Here is a 23,071-nt window from a genome sequence, read left to right as displayed (position 1 = left end):
AACCATCATGGTTCCTCTTGGCTATTCACAATGCGGGTAGTCTGCAATACCAGAGGAAGATGGGCTGTGGGGTAATTCCTCTGAGAAGCTGGTTCCTATCACACTGTGTGAATTTCCTTTTGGAAAAAAGTCAACCCCTCCTTTCCAGTACACCTGGTCCTTGCTCTCTAGGTCCTATGCTCCGCTTGGAAAACCCCATTAGTTTGCAATGACCAAGCCACATCTTGAAATAGGAAAGGTAAACCACAGCAAGAACTGAAGAGTACTCTTGTTGCCAGGCCTGTGGTAGCACTGCAGAACCCCACTGGGAGACACTTAGACCCTTCAGCAGTTTCCACTGTACATTACACCTGATTCCAAAGATTGCAGTTGCTACAGAGTCTGAGTTTTTTGTTTTTCAAACAGGTCACATTTATTATTGATAACAATAAAAAAATCTTTTAAAGACTGTTTCTTATTACCAGCAGTGAGGTAATATGTTTACAAAACATTTACAGAATTTGATATGCAATTCATGAATATGGACAAGAGGGCAGGGAAAGGACATTGGTTACACAGGGGAGAAAAGCCAACAGAATGGTCAGTGTGTTGGCAGAAACGAAGAACAGCAATATCACATGAAAAAGAGGAGACCAAGAGTTTTAAAATTAATCAGGTCTATTTCAAACTGCATAAGTCAGTCCTATTTGCCATAGCACTTCACTAAGAGGAAACTTTATCTTGCTTTTCTGGTGTATTAATCCCTCAACTGTTTGTGCTATCATGTGCTTTGAGTTTTTAAAAAGATGTATTCGACTTTGAGAAAACCCTCAAGTGCCACTAACTAAAAAAAACCCAAGAGATCTTCAGCCTTGAAAAGTGGCTGTAACTCAGAAAGGTCTACAAAGCCAGACACCTCAGGGCAGATGTGGATTGTTGAATGAAGCGGTTTCTTTACAGCTGTCAGCAAAATCGCCATCTGAGAGAGAGAGAGAGAGAGAGAGAGGGGACCATCTTCAAGGTAGAGCCCTTAGAAGAGGGGAAGTGCCCTTTGGCAAGAGGCACAAATGTCACTAAGTGAGTTAACGGTATAGTGCCTTTTCCGGCATTAGCTCCTCTGTGTCTGGGAACACTGGCTCCTGTGGATCAAGTATCACACTACCTCTCTTCAAAGGAAATATCAGTAAGCAGGATTACAGGTGGTTTATACAGCATAGTCCATATACAGTACATACACTGGCTATGGACCTGTTTAACATCTGGGCGGTAGAGTCCCTTTGTTTGCCCCAGCACTAGTTTGCCAATATTCTTGGCAGCCAGTGAGAGAATCCCACCCTGCCTTGGATTTTAAAGGGAATTTTACCTACTGCAAGTTGAAGGTGCCAGACTGGGTTGATCAAGTGCAGGAGGGTGTGTTTTTCAGCATAGTTAAGCTGATTTATTAATACCGAGCTTTTATCATCTTTGTTAGGAACACTCCAAGCTGACATTGGCTTGCAAGTGCTGTGCTTCACATCAGTTTGTTTTTTCCACAAACTGGGATGTACAAATACTGTGCATTTTAAAATGTTTACTCGGAATTTCTCAGGGCTCAGCTTTCTTCAAACAGGGCAGCCTGTTATCTTAAATAAACCCCTAACATGCAATACTTCAGCAAATGTTTCCCCATGAGCAAAAACAAGGCTATTGCAGCCCTTGTAAGATCCTATCCAGCTAGCTATTAATGGTTGTAGCAATACAGCAGCTTACTCCAACTGGATGAACAATTTTGTTTCTAGCAGGGGAAAGGCCTTCGACCAGTGGTCTAAATAAGCAACTTGTGCTGGGTTCCAAGCTGTAATCTCAGGTAATGCCAGGAGACTTATCAAATATTAACATTCTGAATGCTATGTTTTTAGCTCACTTATCAAAAAAAAGTGTTTACTCAACATTTACACCTTCTGTGTGCCTTGGGGATTCAGCAGCTACTTGCTTTGGGGTAAAGAACCTGAGCTAACATCAGGTGAGTCCCCAAGCAAGCAGGACAGCTTGGGACCTATGTATTAGAGCGGAAAAAGATAATCCAGACAAGAACTTCACCACTGGTGATTGCAACAATGAAAGCAGTAGCCTAGGCAGGATTGGATGTTTTTTATGGTGATAAAGATCCTACTGCCCTGTTTTGTTATTTACCACCCATGGAAGCTGTCAAGTTCTGCTTTTCCTAGTGTACATGAGGCCAGAAAGGAGAATTTGAGGAAGAGCAAGTGCAGGAAAGGTTAATTGCTGTAGTCATGCTGCCTCCTGACTGATTTAAGGAGCCAGCCTAATTCTGCTTTGAGGAATGTGTTCACCTACACTCCTAGCATAAAGCAAATCCCAGTAAAATGAGCGCTTGTGGAGGGTAACAGGTAAGTGTAGTGGGTAAAAGGTGATTCCAGAACGAAGTGAGAAATAAACCAAGAACCCAATCTGGACCAGCCTTTGGGTCATGGTGCGGGAGAGCCTGCTCTCTGCCTCTCTCCTCCCCACTATCAGTGCTTAAAAAATAAGTTCAAGGAAAGGGCTACATTTGCTTTTAGCCCCTAAGAGTATGTCTACACAAGGATAAAAAACCCACAACTGGCCCAGATCAGTGGACTTGGCCTTGAGTCCAAGAGCTGGGACCCTCTGCCATCCCAAGGTCCAGCTAGAGCCTGAGCTCTGGGAGTCCAAACATCTACACAGCAATTTTTCAGTGAGAGTCTGAGCTGGCTGTGGGTTTTTTATCCCTGTGAAGATATATCCTAAATGTCCAGAGTTGGGACGCCCCAACAATGTGCACATGCAAAAGGTATTAGTGTTAGTGGCTTGCCCGCAACTCTGCTGTAATGACTTTCTATGTGCACGGACCAATAGCCAGGAACTGCTTTCCTTGGTCTCTTAAACAGCAGTGCGAGTGAGTGGCAGTAGCAGGAGAGCCTGCAGCAGCTGGAAGATCACAGGCTATTCCATAATGTGGCAAGAAGGCAGGAACCTTGTGTTTGCTTTCTAATGCACTATGGAATATTTTTGGTAGGATTGTTTTTGCTTTTTACCATCTACAGGCTATTTTTTAAAAAAATAATTCTTAATCAGCACATTGATTACTCTTTTCCTTCCAAGAGAGCCCTTATATTTTACAATTAGGATTTGTGCAAGCACGCTTACAAAAATCTATGGCTGAGTTAGGGGCTAGGGTTAAAGTTAAAGAGACTATCCGTCAGCTCGAACTTGAACAGAAACACGACGTTTAAAATTCAAACAGCTACTTTACTATCTATAAAAGGGTTTTGTTTTTTGCAAATGCCACTTGAATATGCTGTATTGCAGTCAGCTGCCACAGATGAGGGTCCAGCCATGTCATCCATTTGCTGTGGCACTACCTGGAAATCATGGAGCTGGAGTGGGAGTGGCTGGAAGAGGTTGTGGCAGCGCTGAGCTGGGAGAATCCACTGTGGCTTGATTCAAGGCTGGTCATAGATCCTCTGCAATAAGAGAGAAGTTTTAGGCTTCAGAAGAGGAGATTTAAGTTCTGCTATGCATCTTTAAGTGCTATTTACTATTCAACCTAAAGAACCTTCTATAACCTTAGTGTCAGCACGCAGAGGCTCTCATGTGTAATAAGAAAACATACCATCTCTGGGCACCACAATTATATTTTCGGAGAAATCTGATGCACTTGATAGTGAGACTTAGAAGTAGTCTCAGCTAAGCATAGTACTGGCGCGTCCTTTAGTCTTAACTTGCATCAACTTTTAAGTAAGAATCCAGCAAGTCTGCTAAATCAAGTAGTGTTTCTGTGATATGGGTTAAGTCTTCAATAGCAACTAAGATGAGACCAACCAATTCACCTTCTCTTGTGGCGTACGCTAGTTATTTTCCAGGGCTACCTTCTATTTAGTCTCATCGGGCTTTATTTGCTATATAGATTCTTTAAGTACAGTACAAGTGCACACAGCGTGCTTTCTAACCAAGGCAACTACAGCAAAGAATTTTGATTTTTCTTTAGTGGACTTGGCTTCTGGTATTTGTACCAAGGTATTATCAAGCCATAAAGCAAAAAGTAAGCTGGCCACAAAAAGAATGCTTGACATTGAGACCTTGACCAGACATACCTGAAATCTTCTGATCCTAGCACTTCTGTATAGTACATCACTTTGCACTTATGAGAGGAGACCTGTAGAGATGCCAGTACATCATCCACACGAGGCAGGTTGGTTGTAGCACAGGCAGGCATGCTGTGAAACTTCCATTGAAGAATATAGAAACCAGGCCATCTGGTCACATGAGACCCCTGGAAGCAGCAACAACAAATGGAAATAAACTTGTTAATACAATGTCAAGCATTTGCATGTTGGAGTGAAATTTATTGTTCAGATAGCAGGAGACTGCCAGCATGCATGCAAGTGTTTTCAAATGCTGACATTGCAGCTCCTCTGCCCATTAATGTTACTGGCCAGCCAGACCTTCCTGATACAAGGGGCCAAAAGTTACATTAGAAATTACAAACAGACCTTCTCACCTCTCTTACTGCGGAGGTGTTAAAAGTAAAACACAAGGAACTTAAAATCAAGACCTCAGCTCTCATGAGGTAAATTACTTGGGACCATCATGATCATCTTAGTCTGACCTCCTGCACACCACAGGCCACAGAATCTCACCCACACACTTCTGTAATAGGCCCATAGTCTCTGGCTCAGTTGCTGAAGTCCTCAAATCTTGATTTAAAGACTTCAAGTTACAGAGAATCCACCATTTACTCTAGTTCAAATCAGAATGTGACCCAGGCTACAGAAGAAGGCGACCCCCCCCCCCCCAGGCTCTCTTCCAATCTGGCCTGGGGGGAAATTCCTTTCTGACCCCAAATATGGTCATCTGTTAGACACTGAGCATGCAGGCAAGACCCACCAGCCAAACACCTGGAAAAGAATTCTCTGTAGTGATTCAGAGCCCTCCCCCTTGTCATCCCTGGCTGATGGAGATATTTGCTAACAGCAGTCACAGATGGGCCATATAACATGGTCAGCAATATCACACCACCCCCTCCATAAACTATCAAGCCCCGTCTTAAACAAGTTAGGTTTTGCTCCAACTACTCCCATTGGAAGGCTGTTCCACAATGTCTCTCCTCTGATGGTTAAAACCTAAAACTTATGGATGGCCAGTTTACATTCATTTGTTCTTGTACCAACACTGACCCTTAACTTAAATAACTCCTCTCCCTCGCTGATATATTTATAGACAGCAATCATATCTCCCCTCATCCTTCATTTGGTTAAGCCAACCTCCTTAAGTCTCCTCTCATAAGGTAAATTTTCCATTTCTCGGATCATCCTAGTAGTCCTCCTCTGCACCTCTTTCAGTCTGAATTCATCTTTCTTAAACATGGGAGATCAGAATTGCGCACAGTATTCCAGATGAAGTCTCACCAGTGCCTCATATAATGGTACTAACACTTCCCCATCTCTACTAGAAATACCTTGCCTGATGTATCCTAGCATTGGATTAGCCTTTTTTCATGGGTGCTTCACATTAGCAGCTCAAAGTCATCCTATGATCAACTATTATGCCCAAGTCTTCTCCTGTCACATCCACTTTATAGCAAAAAAAAGTGTGTTAGTCTCTAAGTGCATGACCCTGAACTTTGTACTCTTAAATGTCATCCCATTTTTATTACTCCAATTTTCAAGGTTTTCCAAATCCTCTTCTCTGATATTATGGTCCTCCTCCGTACTGGTATTATCTCCCACCTTTGTGTCATCTGCAAATTTTATTTTAGTGAGCAGCTGTCTCTCAAAGCAGCGAAGCTAACCACCCCTGCAATGTCCCCATCTTACAGGCGAAACTGAGGCACAGAAGAGGTTAAGGCCAGTATTTTCCAAATTTGGACACCTCAAGTTAGACAACTTGAATAAGAAGCTGGATTTTCACAAGAAATCAACACCCATAGCTTCCAGTCAAAAGCAGCTGTGGGTGCCCTATACCTCCGAAATTCAGGCCACTTTGTTTAAGTACATAAATATAGCATTAGCAGCCTAAAGTTTGGACCTAAGTGTCACAGCCCAGAAGAGTCAGGAACAGAACCTCTGAGTCTCAATTTCCAGGCCCCATCTCTAAGCAGAGAATACCTCAACCCCCCTAATGCAGACATACATTGCTTGGCTATCCTCATTTCAGAAAGCAACATCATCAAGGCTGCTAGACTAAGAATGTGACTTACTGGCTGCTTTTGGATTCAGGTGCATTTATGGTTTGTATGTATTCCTTCAGTCTTGCTTGTCAGCTTGGTAAATGGGATCAGCTACTAGGGAATAAACAATAACTACCCTTCCCTCTCCACAACCCCATCACAAGGATGCAAACAAACAAACATGCCAGGCAGACAATGAGCCCCGTTGCTGATGGTCTGCATTGTTACAATAAGGTATCTGCTGAGAGCAAAAGATAAAGCCTTGCTCTAACAGCATAATTAATGATCTTACCTGCACACTCTCCCCTTCCTTGCAGATAAGTGGGGACTCCACCATACTGTAATCACGCCCTAACTGCCAGACTTTATCGATCAGCTGTACATTGTTCCCCCCAGGAGATGTAATGCTGTGAGTGCCCAGAGAGTCCTTTTTAGGAGGCTGTGGCACCCTCTTGGAGTGATAGATGTTAAAAACAATGTCACCTTTGCACACATCAAAATCCCATGTGATCACAGATGAGGCATCCACAATCTGAATGAAAATCTAGGGAGAGGAGAAGAGTTAGATTAGACAATAGCAATATGCTCAGTAAAGGCTGAAATTCTTACCAGGAAAGAGAAACTGCTGTAGGTGGGCTCTCGATTTATTTTGACTATTACGAGTGCTCTAGAATAGATACAAATTAACTCTCATTTATCATCATATCACCGTCTCTGAGATCAGAACTATGAGAGCTTTCATGAGCAGATAGAGCCATTTTCTATCTTCTCTCTTTGTGGCCTTTATTGAAAGCCTTCGGTTTTTCTTCCTAAAGCTGTGTACTCATAAGCAGAGATAAACAGATATCCATGCTCCTCCTACAGCAACAGGACTTTTGGGGAATGGGCTAAAAGGTACCACCTTCAGTAACAAAAGCACTGAGACCATCAGAGCCCTCACACTTGCACTTGGTTAAGCAAGTCAAAGTGCGTGTTTATGATGTACATAAGGCCCCAAAATCATCTCCCCTCCATCATCACATTTTGAAAGCCTTCAAGAAAAGAACATGCAGGATAACAAGTGAAATCTAACTGAAAGGGGAAGTGACCTATTCAGATCATTTTCACATTGTTTTGATTAACTAGTATTTAACACAAATGCTTGAACAAACTGCTAACGGAAAAACTCCTCTGTTGAAGATAAAACTACCCATGCCCCTTCTATCAGGGTCTAAGAGACTGCATTCCGCAAGTCTGGGTCTTCCAAGAATGATCTCTAGTGAAACAGGAAAAAAAAATCAAAAACTCTCGCTCTTGATATTTCTAAGGTTAAAAAGAGACTTAAAAACCTTTCTGGCTCATTTATACATATTAAATCACCAAGAGAGGGCACAAACAGCTGTTTTCTATTTTCAGGTCATATATTCAAAAATATTAGTTCACTTAGTGAAACTCATTGAGACGCAAAGCTCAGGCCATCTAAAGTGCCTGGTTCTTTAAAGGTCTTGAAAGGAAATGGAGTAACTTGCTCAGTTCTGAGTTTTTAAAATCTGTATTACATGAAGGGGGAAAAAAGTCATCCCACTCATTAAGTGGATAGAGCCAGTAGCATTTTTATAAGCTAATAATGATGGTTCATGGGCTCTGGTCAGGGAATGCAATAAAGTAGCCAGTCAGCCTACCTCCTCCACATAAGGGACAGGGAGTCTTAAAAATACCAACACTTACTTCTTCACAAGTTACCCAGATCCTGATTTTGGCTTGCATTATTCATGGCTTCAAGGAGAGATCAAAAGAAGCTTTTGAATTCTGAGTGTTTAGGGAGACCCAAATATCTGCTCTAAACCATTCCAAACTGAGTGACCAGGTTCTAATCTGCTTTCATTTTATACAAGCAAAAAGACACAGGGTGCTAGACCAAGATGAAAGAAGAGGAGTGAGGACTGCAGTTGTACCTCGTGTGGAGCTCCCTTGAAGACACTTGCAGACTGATAGATCGTTTCAGTCCACAGTTTTAGATCTTCATTTTCCAACTCTTCTGCAGTCCGGTACAGAGACTTCGGAACTAGCCCACCCTCGGGAACGTCACACTGGAGATTTAAAACAAAGCCATGAAAGCAACAATACAAATCTTCTCCTCCCTGACATGTTTCAGAATTTAAAACATCCTTAAAGCCATATTCTCATACGGGCACCCCCAGAAATAACTCCAATTCTGCAACAACACTGGAGAATACTGAGAGCTGAGTAATATATGAGCGTGACCCTACCTGAACTTGGCCATACAAACCCTCTTACAGTTATCAAAGATATTCTTCAATAAATTCACTACTAAAATTGGTCTGTTTTTAATTTTTTGCTAATTTATAAAGATCATCATATCAGAAACAGGTAAAGACCTTGTATATGCAACAGTGTGATATCAAAACAGCTGTGCAGCTTCTGTGTTTGTTTATATTCTTAAAGCACTCTGATTTCATCCAGAATTAACCAGAACAAAGAGGAGAATATTACATTGTTGTCTGCAACAGACAGGAAGCGTTCAGCATTTTGATTTATCTTCTGGTAAGTCACTTTTGCTTATTTAAATAGTGGATTTTGCCAGGTTCATGAATGACTTACATAGTTCTAAATTACATAGAGCAGACTCCCTTCAGTGAAAGCTCCTGCTACTGTAAGTAGCAGCCAGTTCAAAGTAAACACTCTGGTCCAAAATGCCTAGTACATGGTCTTTAAATGGATGACCAGAGCTGCTCAATAGAATTTCCATGAAAGGCAGAGGAGTAAGTTAACAACCATTTACAGGGATTTATAAAGTAAACCTAAAAGGGAAATGCTTTTACACAACCAATTAATCAAATTCCAGCACTTACATGTTATTGTGATATGTTCTATAGAAAAACGTTGGGGGAGAGAGCACCTATTAAATACAGCACAATCCACGTAAAGACAAATGCACTGGCATGTGATATCAGATTGATATATTAAGAAAATCCAACCACATTTTTAGGAGATATGTTAGAGCTATGAATGTAAGTGATTCCCACAATCAAAAAGGAAGAACACTGTTTTATGAAGCAAGCAAGGACTGAGAACTATTTTTTGAGGTTCAATACTTGACTAAGCTGGTAAGCTGTTGACTTCCTATGTACATGGCCTCAGTTTCTCCAGATACAAAATGGGAATAAATGCTTCCCTACCGCACAGGATACCACAAGGCTTTAAGGATTATACATTGCTCTAAGTTCCCAGGGGAAGTTGTTATATTGAAAGGGTCCCGCTATTGCAATGGTGATTTGAAGGAGGGACAGGAGATAAGGATAGCAGGACTGGATTCACGTTTCACGAAGCAAATTATGAATTGGAGAGATCTGGAAACACTAAATTTGGTCTCATCTTTGTCCTCCCCATTTTCCTCATGGAGTTGTGGCTCATGATTCAGTTCTGGTTTTCAAATACAGCCTCCAAAAATCTGGACTGGGAGCAGGGCAGGGGGTGGTGGGGCTCAGAGAGGACTATGACAAAATAGTGTTCAGGTACCATGTCTGAGGAGTTTAACTTGCATCTTTATAGGTGATCTGAAATAATTTTCTTAAAAATATGAAGCTAGAAAACCTAAATCTTTAATATGTAGACAAATATTTTAATTTTAAAAGACTTCAAAAACAAGTTCAGGCTTCTAATGGTTGGTTTCTCACGCAACAGTGGAGAATGTCACAAATGATGCAGAAACTAAGGATGTAAGGTTCTTTGGTCTATGATATGCAGGAAGTCAGACCTTGTGATAATGGTCCCTTCTGGCCTTAACATATATGGATCTATGAACCTAAACAGTGTGAGGAATGCATTTCTTCCCTGGGATAAGCAGTATGTGACACAGTGCTACTGCCTTGAACTTGAGTCTTGACATGTAGTGGGGGGAAGACAGTTTTAAAATGCATTTATTTATAGGTGCAGGGTATTCCGTTAGTGATTTGGGATCTGTTTTACAGAAACATTCTGTTTCTCTTTTCAAGGTGGATTGCAAAGGCTGCTACTAAAAAGAATCACTCCAACCTCAGAGTCATACAGAAGAACCAGCAGGAAAATGCTTTATAGCAGAGCAAGACCACACTTAAAGATTATACTTGGCAATCTTTGTTTTGGAGGTTTGGAGGGTGGGGGTTAATGTAAGAGGGAAACAATAAATTGTTACATTAATAATTTAAAATTCCTACCATGCACTCTCCACTAAGGAAATCTGGGATAATTTCTTTATCAATGTAATCCAGCAGACCTCCAGGCCCTTGGTAGTCATTTCCTGCATAAATAAGGAATTTCTTTCTGGTGTTGTCATCAATGAACGGACTAACCTACAAACAAAGAAAAACAGAATTGGTCAGGTTCCCAGGTCCTTGAGTAACTTCGCATAACACAGGATAAAACAAAATATAATTCTTTTGAAGTACATACAGTAAATGAGTTAAGTTATTCATTTGGCTACACAAACACATTTTTCCTTTTAGGAATTTTTGTTCTAATTCCATAAATAAAGTGTTTTATAAAAATGGAGTTTCCAGGAGGCAACATTTCCTGTTTATAGCACAGTGAACATCAGTTTTCAAGCGAGCATGTACACGTAAAGTGCATACCAGTATCCCGAGGTAGATGTACAGATACTAGAAGCACAAACATACCAGTGTCCAGAGGACTGGAAATACTCTGGGCGCTCTCAGGATAAGAAGGCGACCCAATGTTTCAGGGTAATTGGCTTCAACCACTTCAATGATTCTTAGTAATGCTTTGACACCAGGTCTCCATAAATGTCGCATATTCAAGCCCTCCAAATCCACCAGACAGGTCCAGGAGCTGTTAATTTTAAAGAGTTTTTTTAAGAATCCAATTGGAATCATATTTCATTATTCACACCACAGCATTTGATGGTTTGAGATGAGCACTCAGTTTTGTATCATAGATCTACAAGTTTTGGTTGGTTTTGCAGTTGCCACACTCTTCCTTCATTACACAGCTATAGCAGTCCCTCCCACCTCATCTCCACGGTTTGTACTGCCTGTAGATGCAAGAAATTGTAAGATCTTTGGAGCAGGAAATTTTTCTTAACTATAAAGTGCCATGCATGCTAATGACACTATGTATAACGATCACTGTGCTCATTCTCTGATATAGGGCAGGCACGTCACCAAAGGACAGACAACCATTTCAATCTCCAGTTGAAGGTTCCTACTAGCAAACACAAGACACCATCATAGTGCTTAATAAATCACTGCTGGGGGGGGGGGGGGGGGGAAAGAGTACTGGTTCTACACTGGAAGTTTAATATTCAGCATGCATGTTTCCTAACACAAGTGCATGTTTTAAAAGTGCCACTGCACTTTAAGTCCGCATTTCAGAATTTAGGACTCAATTCAGGAAAACATTCCCTATACAGGACAGCATTAAAACACGTCAAGTCAGTACGATTTAAGCATGTGTTTCAGTGCTTTCCTAAATCAGGCCCACACCAAGGGGTGTGAATTCAGAGCTCATCCTTGTATATTCATAGCTATGTTGTACTGACTGATTCTAGGCCATTGGAATGACTCCCAAAGACGACATATGAATCACAGTGTTTGTTTGTTTGTTTTTTAAAATAAGTGGGTGTTGTATATTTCATTGCTGCCTCTTTCACCTTTACCATGTAAGCATCCTTGGACCACACAAGGCCATAGCAGTACACAGGAAACCCCCGTCTTACACTTGTCTTTTCACTCCTCAAGTCAGCTGGGACTGGGAGTTCGTTGCAATGAGAAGATGAGAAATTGGAGTGCCATACACTGGTAACCCTTTGTAGATTAAGGGGTGGAATCAATAGGCTCTGAAGGGAGTCAAATGCTTTATTATGAAGACAAATATTGAAGTCATTCCAAACCCTGAATTCCTTTTTTGGAGCTGGTAAGAGATTTAGTGAGCAAATCCTATTCCAAACTGGAGCCTGAAAATAAAGCAACTTTGTAGCCAAACTTGAAGAACACCTACACTGCTACATACAAATTCAGACCTCATGTTATTTCTGAGAAGTCATACAAATTCTCATGTTTCACCTTATAGGCCTGCCAAATACTTTTGTATTCTCTTCACATCGCCTCAGTCCTTCTTCATTTATAGAAAGAACCTACACAAAAGAAAGTGTTGTTTTAGAGAATGTTCTAAAACTGTCGGGTTTGTGGGACTGGAGAGAAAATGCAATCTTCAGAACCTGAGCCTTACAGCAACTCACACTAACCTCAGACCAGTGTACAAGGACGTCTAGTGAAGACATGCAACAGTGGATTTAGGAGTACCATTGAGTGCAATAACTTTTAGGAGAGCTATAAGAAGAAGATTACAAAACATACAAGCATCCCATTTTAGTGCTTGAATACTATGGTGAAGAATTCTGTACAAAATCTTAGGGTCCACCTTTTCCCTCAGGGGCAAATGAACATCAGAAAGGCATTCAGTATATTTTGTGGAGTAGGACACTTCTCTTTAGTTGATCAGTGTCAACAAATTCTTTATTTCTATGAAGACACCATTGTTTGTGCAGGATTTCACTCTTAGGTCTCAGATTTTTTGGCATTAGAAACTCCCATAGCTCCTCCCTAAACCCCCACCTTCTGCCCTTTGAACCTTTGTTTAATTCCTGACGGAGTGGGAAGCAAAGGCTCCCCTCAAAAAAATTAAGATAATTACCAAAAAAGACTTGAAAAAAACCCCCATGGCTTAAAGTTAGACAAAGCTAAGTACATGGATATAGCACCACCAGAAAGAAAGTGTACAACCACCATATGTGGGGGCTGGCTTGTGATCATGGCAATTACTGCTGCCAGTATGCTTCTTTAGAGCTTGCCTGTTCCGTACTATTTTGAAAGCTGGGTACATCAGCACTGAGAATCCCACTGAATTCTTCAAAGAAACTGAATTACAGGCAAGTCATTTTCCTTTAAAATAAATATTGCATCCAAGACTATGGGCGGGGTGTATTTTATAAATAAAAAATAAATAGGATACTCATACAATACCTAGGAATGCATTTCTTGCCCTGTGTACATGTGGAAGCTTAAGTTTCAAGCACTATACACATTAGATAAGAAGCTGTGATAATGTCTCAGCCCAGAACTATAGTAACTGTCATACAACTGACTTTCTGCCATCAGTCCACAGTTTGAAAGAATATTAAAATGAACCATTCAGGGAGGTTTGATCTGTTCAAACTGAGAACAGATTGCTAAAGCATACAGAAAAATATCTACTATGTGCTGATCATTCTGGTGTGGCAGGAAACTGCAAACTTTAGAACAAATTTGTTAGCAATAAACAAGTCATTTCTTAAGCACTTACATATCGAAGCAAGGCTTCTTCCCCAAGAGCTCGCACTAAGCCTTTGGTATCCATCTGTCCCAACCTCAACACATACAGAGGGCGCCCATCTGAAGAGCAAGAGATGCTAAATTAGTATTCTCTGTTAAAGTTTTAAAACTAAATCCGTGTCTTTATTGTCAAAAAGGTGAGTTTTTACAGTGAGACAGCTAACTCAATTTCGCTATCTTGCTGTAAAATTCTAGTGAAGACAAAGCAGTGTAGTTTTACTTTAATATAGCCAGTTGAGGTCAACCCCAAGTTGGGGAGTATAGTTTTGACCTACTAGCTACATCGAAATAAGAACTACCAGTGAATTGTTTGTACTAGTATTTTACAGTGAAATGGCTCATTTGAATTCACTATCTCACCACAAAAACAAACCTTTTTTGACAGTGAAGACAAAGCCAAAGTGATTTTGATTAATTAAGACATTTAATTGTACTTGATGAGATTTGTGGACAAAATCTGCCCCTAGTGTAGCCAAGGGAAGGATAGGTTATTGGTCCAATATTTTTCCTGATATCACAGATCTCTGGTCAAGACTAGAGCCTTAAATCATTCTCTCACAAGGACACTACCCTGGGATTTCCCCCCAACAAGCCTTTAGAAAGATTACTGCATTAGAGTGAACAACAATACTGCAGAATCAACTCTCCGGATCAATGCTTTATTTGCTAAAATAATGGTGGGTATAATTTTGGGGCCTTTTAACAAACAGCTATTCCGCCACATATTATGTGGAGCTGGCACACACCCTCCTAAATGCTGCTTAAGACTAATGAGGGCAAGTCTGTTCCAGAGACAAGTTTCAAATGGGATCCTTACATTCAAGGACTCGCCTCTTTTGTTTGTTGAGATTACTAAAATGTCCTCCATGATACATAACAGACTGAACAAGTACATGGGCTGATTTTTTGAGGACCATAACCGGCATTTTTGGCCTTAACAGAGCTGTTTTTTAGGAACAACATGTGTTAAGCTTCTTTATGGGATGGATTTTTAACTCTGTCCTAATCTATTGGAGTATACAAGCATAAATTGCCATCTCTGGCACTGCAACACACCATGACAGACTGCCTTGTTCCTAAGTATTTTGATACCAAAGCTGTCTGTTGTTTAAAGGCTCTCCAAGAAAAAAAGCCACCCTTCAATTAGATCACACCTAAGTTTTAAACATGTTCATTCCAGAGAAAAGGGCAAGTCAGCATGTCTCAGTAGCATGCACGGAAGCCCATTTTGCCAAAAAGATCTTAATCTCAATGCTCGATATCATTTCCTTCCAACATTTGAAAAACCGATACCAATCTGCTACAAGAACCAAACGCAAACAATATTTTTGACAGACACCTGGAGTCACAAACAGCAATTGCTGAAGGAAGTCTCCCTTTTAAATATGTCTCCGATTCTTCCCCTCCCAGTGCGAATTGACAGCCAATATAGCGTGAAACACTTGGGAAGTATATGTAGCAAGAGAAGGTGGGTTTTTTGTTTGGTTGGTTTTTTTGGGGGGGGAGGGGAAGGATTCCGGGGGATATGGACAAGCTTTGACTATATTGTTCATTATGAAAGTTTTGACCTCTTGATTCTTCTGAAGAGAAGCTTTGACCAACTAATGATCTTCCTGCTTTGTAGTTTTTATTTTTTAATGGAAGCACCTATACACTGACCCAATGTTAATTCTCTTTTCAAAGGGCAGTTGTTTAAATTTTTGGCAGTTTGATTTAGCCAACCTAGGTTCATCTAAGCATCAGAAGATACAGGTCATGTTTATTTATGCAGGCTTTCCTGCAGGACATTATGAAGATAGAAACTCTGTTGAGCCTTGCCCTTAAAAAGTTAATGTTAAATATCTAAACTGAAGAATGAATTTATCACTTTGCTTAACAGATTCAAAATCAAGACAAAAAAATAAGTTGTAGAACTAGAAACCCAAGCTGTTCAGTCTGCAGATACAGTAGTAGTGTCTTGGAGTATAAAGATTCTACATACTTATGGAGTTACACAGTTAAGTGTTAAAATAAAATTTTCACTAAAAGCAGAGATCACACATTCTTTCTGGAATGTACTATGCAGGTTTTAGAGCACTATATAAGAAGCTGTTAAGTTTTATACAAGAACTACAAAAATCCCTAATTCATAACAATTTATTAACCTACCCCACCCATATGATGCATGAGGGAAGGCTGTATAACTGGGAGTGTTTTCTTCTTAACCCTGCAGCCACATTTTATAACTCACTAGGGTTTTGTTATTTAACAGTTCTTTGCTTGAGGCTTTCATCAAAATAAGAACTACTCAAATGCACAGGAGAGCCACACTGATCGTATGAGTGTTTATGAATTTATGCTCAAGTAAAATGGATAGCTTTCATTCGTTACCATCTATCCTAGAGAGCATGTTTCATAGCTGCTGCTCTCTGACTTGCCCGTGATTAGTGTTCTTAAAAAAGTGCCTTGACCTGAAGAAAGAGCTCTGTGTAAGCTCAAAAGTCTGTCTCTTTCACCACCAGCAGTTGGTCCAATAAAAGATATTATCTAAAGAATCCACTCAGCTGAAGCTTGGAACACACTTTGCGTGTGCGAGAGGAAGGAGGGGAACTGGTAAGGAGAGATTTAAAAGTAACCTATCCCCAGGCTTTAAAGTGGTAACATTAACAGATTTCAAACTGAGAAACTGTCTGCAGTTTACATGTTGGCAAGAGAGCAAAAGGGAATTCAAGGATAAGACCAAGAGTTCAAAACACAAGATTGAAGACCCTCTGTCTCACTCAGGAAAGTGGACATACTATAATCTACCAACAACCTTCAAACTTATCTGTTTCCTTCCTAGTTATTGGTGAGACCCTAGATGTATGGAAGAGGGAAACAGGAAACAAAGTCCCTCTCTTAAAAATCTAGGAACACATCCCCAATTTCCTTCCTAAAATCTGTACAACCCACAGGGTTGATGGAGACCCATCCATGCACTCACCTCAGCGTTGCAGTGGTTAAGCCTACCTTCTCTCCCTCATGGCTGCTGTTAATGGTAGCCTGCTATTACTAGCTGCCTCCTGTACTATTTCATATGCTTACAGTAGCAGGAAGGGCTAAAGGGAGTAGTGCTGGGTAGCAGGTAAAGGCTAATCAGAGCACAGAAGGCTTGCAGTCAGATTACTCCCTTTCCAAGATGAACAACTGGACAGAAACCCTCCCTCCAGTTACAGGTACAGTGAGGGAGAGGGATTCCACAACTTTTCAGCAAGACCAGTACACAGCAGGGGCAAGCTGGGTGGTGTCTTTCAGCAGCTAGGCCTGAATCCTTAAGTTCTGGGGATGTGTCCACAACCCATTACACAGAATAAATAAGAAGCCGTTTTCTTCTTAATGAACCTGCTCTATTTTGTGTTTGTAACATCACAATTCCTATCACTGAAACTGTGATGCCAAATATTGGCTACACCATAAGCAAGTATCTGACAACAGAAATAAGCTGATTAAAAAGGTATGCTTATTTACATACATCTTTTAACCACCAACCACAGGAAAGTAATTAATACTCAGCATTTTTATAGCCCCTTTTACCCAACTAACTCAGAGTGCTGTAAAATATGATTAATAACTCACAACAGCTCTGTTGAGTAGGTTTATCAATTTTACAAATGTCTCAGAAAAGTTAAGTGATTTGATCAAAATTACCGTCAGAGCTAGGAACAGGACCCCAGGAGTCCTGTCAGTTTGCCTGCTCTTACTTGCAAACCACACTAACTTAACTGCACTTAAGTACAACGTAGTATGAAAGTAATACCCACACTCTCAAACCACACATCTGGCAGGCGTTTAGCAAAAAGTTATTTAATTCAGATTATAAAGTGCCCATCAGCATCTAGTAATATAAAATGTACCTTTGTCATGGTGATGCCAACCTCCTGCATAGTAATCTTGTAGTACTTGTGGAGGGTTCCAGGTTTCCAGAATATAGTCCACTTGGTGCTGCTTACGCCATGTTAGTGACTGGCAAAGAATCTCTCTGGCTTTGTCAATATTGAAGTCCCGGGCACGCAAGAATCGTAAAATATGTTCATCCTTTGGGATCTATTGGAAAATAATTACTGATTCAAATTTGAAACTTTATAATAGTCAATTTATATGAACTTGAATGCAAATACACAGATTTGCCTGCACTACTAATTAAAGGAAGACAATTAGAAACTTATCAGACCACCACTTTAGGGACTTTTTTTTTTTTTTACTTTTTACAAAGACAGCAAAAAAGAGTAAGGAGAGAAAAGTGCCCCTTTGGTTAGCTCCATGGTTGCAGAACTTGAATCTCCCACGGGATAGATAAGTGCACTGTTTGCACAGTCACTGGGCCTTCTTAGTTTCTGAACTGATCCCATGACTTGCTTATTTCTTGTTCCAAACTCTAAGTAGCAGAAAACTTCTGTTCAAGCATTTACTCTAGGATCCTCCCAAACACTCTGGAACAATGGGTAACCTGCTTTTAAGGTTATAAAAAACCAGGATGATCACGCTTCCTTAATTCACCCCACGCAAATATCTGCGAGCTCTTAACATGTGAAAACTGGGACATTCTATATGTGGAACACAATGCTATTGTATAATTTATGGTTAGATCTCTCTTGGTTATAAAACCCTTCTGCAACAGAGTATGTTTCCACAGGAAATACAGAAAAGACTGGTTAAATTGTGTTTCATAACTTTTAAAATCTTATACAATTTCAAGACTGTTTCAAGAAATGGGGTCATTTTAATACAAGGCAGACTTGTGAAACTGCTTGGCTGTCAGTCCCCCGGGCTGGATTATTCACATTCTGCTTAATTCAGTCAAATTCATCTTGTGTATTGGGCACTTCTAGTCACCACTTTTAGCTTTCTGTGTTTCAGAGTTTCTTACTTTGCCCTTGTGCGTTTCCTGGAGCCACTGTCGAAGTCGGATGAGGCAGCTTTCCTGCAATGGTGTCAAGTCACCCAGATACCGCTTGATGTAGTCTGCATCGAGTTTGTCTGAAATGGTATTTACACATTATTACAGCAGTTACTAATTGCTAGGTCAGTTAACAACTGATCTTATGTGCAAGTACTTGAAATGGAAGAACCTGTGTTCTTATTTCCAGTCAATGCTTCTGGTTTGTCAGCCTTAACTACGTTCAGTTGAATTAAAATGACAATGTCTGAACTGTTGGGTCTAAGAAAAAAAAGCTTTAGCTAATATTTTACAAGTGAGTTGCTTTTCTGCTACCAGTTGAAATCCATTTGCAATGGAATGGGGTTGATTTTTGGTGAGCTCTCTACTTCCTTCCCTGGTAATCTAAACTATTGCCCTCGACCAATCCTTAGTGTGATTTTATTTTTTTTTAAAATGCTGGCCTTTACTTGATCACAGGATCAGCTACCAGCACACTTATCCAGGACCCAGATAGATGAATGCTAAATGGGGGGTGCTCCCAGAACTGGTCAGCACCAACATGAATACGAATGAACCAGAAACTAATGTGAGGGTCCTCAGCAGAGAAGCAGAGCCTTGAATGTGTCTACAAGCATTTCAAATAATCTAGCTAAAAATGAGAAGTCAAACAGGCCATATAAGGGATGCCAAATATACCATCAGGTGTTCCTGGTGTGGGCTCTGATGGGCTGCTGGAGGTGTTGAGCACTTCCTTATTGTTCAGTCCCTCCTTTGTGACAGCATCTGGTATGTTGACAGCAGGAGAAACTGGCCGTGCTATGCGAGATGTGCTGTTCTCCAATTTATACATAACAGGAGGAGTCCAACGAGGAACAAACGTCATCCCTTCTTCCTCCATCTGCTTCAGGTAATACTCTATTATTTCCTTTCCCTTTGAAACAAAAACATGTTTTAGCCAATACAGTTTCCACTTAGATACAAACAGGTCCTGTTTGGAAATGCAACAAAAGGCAGTCAGGCACCCCAAGAGAGACCCCACAGATCCCTTTCTACACACACTTCACAAGACCCTGCTCTAAAAGCCATGTAGTTTAGTTTTCTCTGCACAACCAGCCTGTTAAGTAGCAACAGCTACATTTCAGGATTTAAATCTAACTAGAGCCAGGCATCTAGGTCATGATTGTGTGCTCACCTTTTTAATATTACTGGTGTACTGTTTCATGGCAATCTTTTCCACTGTGCTTTCAAAGCCAAAGAAAGACTTGATATCCAGGCTTGCTGACTGTTCAAAACAGGTCCAATCTTCATTGTCAGGGTGAACCTATTGGTGGAGGACAGCAGAGACCACATGCTTTGATTACTCTTTGCTGTACATTTTCTCATACAAGTATTTGCACAGTCAAAGTTCCATATTTAAGTTTGTTTTGTCAAGTGTCCTGTAAATGGAATTTGAAACCGCTGGTCCCTTTGCAAAATGCAGATTGAAAAAGGTAAAGCTTAGTCAACAAGAAAAGAAAGAAACAACCTTCATATCGTCTCTACAAAAGCCATCATGGCACATTTTCCCTTTTAACAATAACTAGGAGGAAAAACACTGTGCTCCAAGCCAGAGGCACAGGATCTGCACATTCACCAGATTTGCAATGCTTCCCTCTTGGATTATTTACTACCAACAATACTGCAACAGATTAGCACCGTTTACTACTTAGATAGTGGCATAATTTTTTTTTTTTTTTAAATCCAGAAAAGTGTTTGTACGACTGAAAGGAGTATGATCTCTAGTCTGGTTACCAGCCTGAATGAGCCAGTTGTTACAGACTGTAGAGAATGCCTCCCCCCCCTGCCCTTTCAAACTTCAAATACATTCCTGATTTTCTCCTCTTCTTATATCATAAGCAGCTGAGAGTGCTGGTAACTGGTTCTAGTCTACACTGCCACCCAAGAGAAAAGCAGCAGTCTGGCATCTCCACATCTGAAAGAAGTGTGTACGGATTCTCCAGCTTTGGTTCTCAGCTCAATGGCATAAAAAAAAAAAAAGTCAGAACAAGTCTGATTTATGAGAGAATTATATCACTGGCCCTTTTAGTTTTTTCCCTCCCATAACATACTGGAATTTATTTGTTGTGACCGTTATTTATATATTGGGTAATATCCCATGTTTGAAACCTATTAAGGTCATTTAGTCTAGCCCTGGCTAGAACAGGATTATTCCTGCACTTAATCCAGTTTAGAGCTTAATGTTTCAATAATGGGGCTTCCAACTTTTCCTTTGGAAGCTATTCCACAGTCCAATAGGTTTCATAATGAGTTGGTTATAAAATTGTGTTCCTTCTCATATTCATAGGGTGAGAAAACTGATGTTAAGTGGCTTGAACATCCTACACAAGCATAAAGCATGCGAATATGAAGCACAGAAGCATGCTAAAAGAATGTTTCTTTAGGTACATAGCTAAATCAATAACGGATTTTTTTTTTTTTTTTAAAAGAGACCGGGTCTCTTAAAAGGGATCTGATTTTTAAATTATACTTTTGACTTTACACTTACCCTATCTTTGTTACAAATACAGTACTACCCAAGACTAATATAAAAGAAAAATTAAAGAAAAAGAGCTTCTCTATTTGAGCTTGATTACCTTGTGCATTTTTCTGTAGCATGTTTCTCCTGTTTATTATGGCACTGTCACATGGCAAGTGCAGACACAAAAATACTTTAAAAATTTTAAAAGTTGCAGTGAGACCCAGGGGCAGATGCAGTACTTGAAACTACTTTTAACTAATATTTTGAAGTTAACTAGATTTCAAAGTTTCCAGCGTCCCTTTAAACATGTTCTGCACCCAGAAAGCACTCATTTACGGAAGTGCTGCAATGTAAACGAGTGGCCGCATTTGCTAGTTTGGATTTGACTGCCAAGGTCCATTCCAAGCTTTATTCATACATTACAATTATTTGTGCTTTATTTCATTTGTTTTACATCAGACTAGGAGTATTTTACAACCTATAAAGGAATTGCAAGCATGGCAACAGCTAGCTCTCGGACTTCACTTTTTAAACAAATCTATCATTATGCTACCAACGCTCTGCACCAAAAAAGACGTCAGCATCTCAAACAGAAACAGATATGACAGAAAAAAAAAAATCTAGATTAAAATTACAATCTTGAACGCTTGAATTGTAGCGCACTTGACAATAATACACTTGTAGCACTGGCTAGCACTATGCAGAAAGTGACCAAGTGATGTGCAAGCTTCCCTTCAACACTTCTGCCAGAGCATCATCAATTGTGACATGCCACAACCCTGCTATTACAGACTTTGGCTTCTCACAAGCAGAGTCTGTCAAATGTCTGTCTTTTGTAATGTGGAAATATGTCCAAATGACAGGAAACCAAATTTGCATCAGGGTTTTCACATGTATTGATTACTTTTAAACACTAACAGCAACACCCATGGCACAATAATAATTCTGATTTTTAGGAGGAGCCAAAAAATAATCCAACCTCCGGTTATGAGTACTGAATGTCAATGCCAACCAAACCCAATCTGTAGAACCGTTAGATTCTCTGTTACTCACTGTGTAGCAGCAGTGCTCGTTAATGATGACTCTGTTAGAAAAGGTTTCATTGTAGGCCTCTATGTGCAAAGTCCGATCTTGTCTGTTCAAGGAGTTCTTCTGGACAAAGTAAACATAATCTACTCCTGCAATCTGAGAAAGATGACCACAGATTTTGTTAAAGATTTCCATTCTTGTGGGCTGGTATCAAGAAAATTAGAATAAAAGCCATTTTAAAATTGTTTAGTTACCTTTTTTAATAATCGTGGTGCATCTATATCCAGTTTACAACGCCTTTCGATCACATGGATAGCTCCATCCTCACTCTTGAATTCATTCACAGTGTCACTAGCTACAAACATTGGGATTAGAGGACATGTAGGAAATCTTCTTTCATATGCCTGCAAAGATGTACAGAGGAGGAAGAACGAACAAAAGCTTAAATCAAGAGTAATTCTATGGACTATACAGATTCTGTCCCTCTTGTGGGCGCTCTCTTCTCTGACACCGTTGTCTTTACAAGCCATCGTCTTGATCTTATCCATTTGGTAGGAAAAGCAGGGGCCCTTGCATCTCCACTTTTTTGAAATTACTACTATAGCTGACACCACTAAGAAACAGACTGCTTTCAAGACAGCAAGTTTCACAGCAAACCAAGTATTAGAGCATTTCATGTATAGTCCTGTTTGAGATACATGGTACATTTGACCTAATCAAGGGGTTAATTTAAACGGTGCACAAGAAACACTTTCCCCCCTTCCCTCTCCCCTACCCTCCTGCCCCCCCCCTTTTTTTTTTGAGGGAAGTGGATGATAATGTGCATTGACCATCCTCCCTTTAACAGGAACAGAACATCTTAAAGAGACCCTTTTATCACAAGAATACCTGAGCACATAATGTGCTGAAGAATTAAAAACCCATTGTGTAATTATCAGCATTTCACTGAGCTGTCTGGAGGGTTTCCAATGCATTGCCCAGAAGCGTACCCCGATGCCATGGCAAGGAACATCGCGGCAAACACCTTCCAGGACGCGACAAAGAAGCGGATCGGCAGAGCACCCTCCAAACAAGATATCACCACCTTCCTG

General features: G+C 40.3%; 1 protein-coding gene across 9 annotated transcripts in view; it reads right to left on the bottom strand.

Annotated features, from left to right (window-relative positions):
* Positions 1–912: 912 nt before the first annotated feature.
* Positions 913–23,071, bottom strand: part of SEC14L1 (SEC14 like lipid binding 1) — a 94,877-nt gene continuing 72,718 nt past the window's right edge. For all 9 annotated transcript variants that reach the window (XM_074971611.1, XM_074971616.1, XM_074971612.1 and 6 more), the window contains 15 exons: positions 22,235–22,384; positions 22,005–22,136; positions 19,626–19,754; positions 19,130–19,364; positions 18,422–18,531; positions 17,409–17,598; positions 13,508–13,596; positions 12,229–12,299; positions 10,825–10,996; positions 10,366–10,500; positions 8,104–8,238; positions 6,462–6,713; positions 4,095–4,273; positions 3,363–3,464; positions 913–958 (listed from right to left, as the gene is read on the bottom strand). In XM_074971611.1, coding sequence (XP_074827712.1) covers positions 943–958; positions 3,363–3,464; positions 4,095–4,273; positions 6,462–6,713; positions 8,104–8,238; positions 10,366–10,500; positions 10,825–10,996; positions 12,229–12,299; positions 13,508–13,596; positions 17,409–17,598; positions 18,422–18,531; positions 19,130–19,364; positions 19,626–19,754; positions 22,005–22,136; positions 22,235–22,384 — 2,097 coding nt within the window. In that variant the 3' untranslated portion in view covers positions 913–942. The remainder of the gene's footprint in view (positions 959–3,362; positions 3,465–4,094; positions 4,274–6,461; positions 6,714–8,103; positions 8,239–10,365; positions 10,501–10,824; positions 10,997–12,228; positions 12,300–13,507; positions 13,597–17,408; positions 17,599–18,421; positions 18,532–19,129; positions 19,365–19,625; positions 19,755–22,004; positions 22,137–22,234; positions 22,385–23,071) is intronic.

Source organism: Natator depressus, chromosome 14 (assembly GCF_965152275.1).
Source record: "Natator depressus isolate rNatDep1 chromosome 14, rNatDep2.hap1, whole genome shotgun sequence".
Lineage (NCBI taxonomy): Eukaryota > Metazoa > Chordata > Testudines > Cheloniidae > Natator > Natator depressus.
This window is presented reverse-complemented; position numbering and strand designations above follow the sequence as displayed.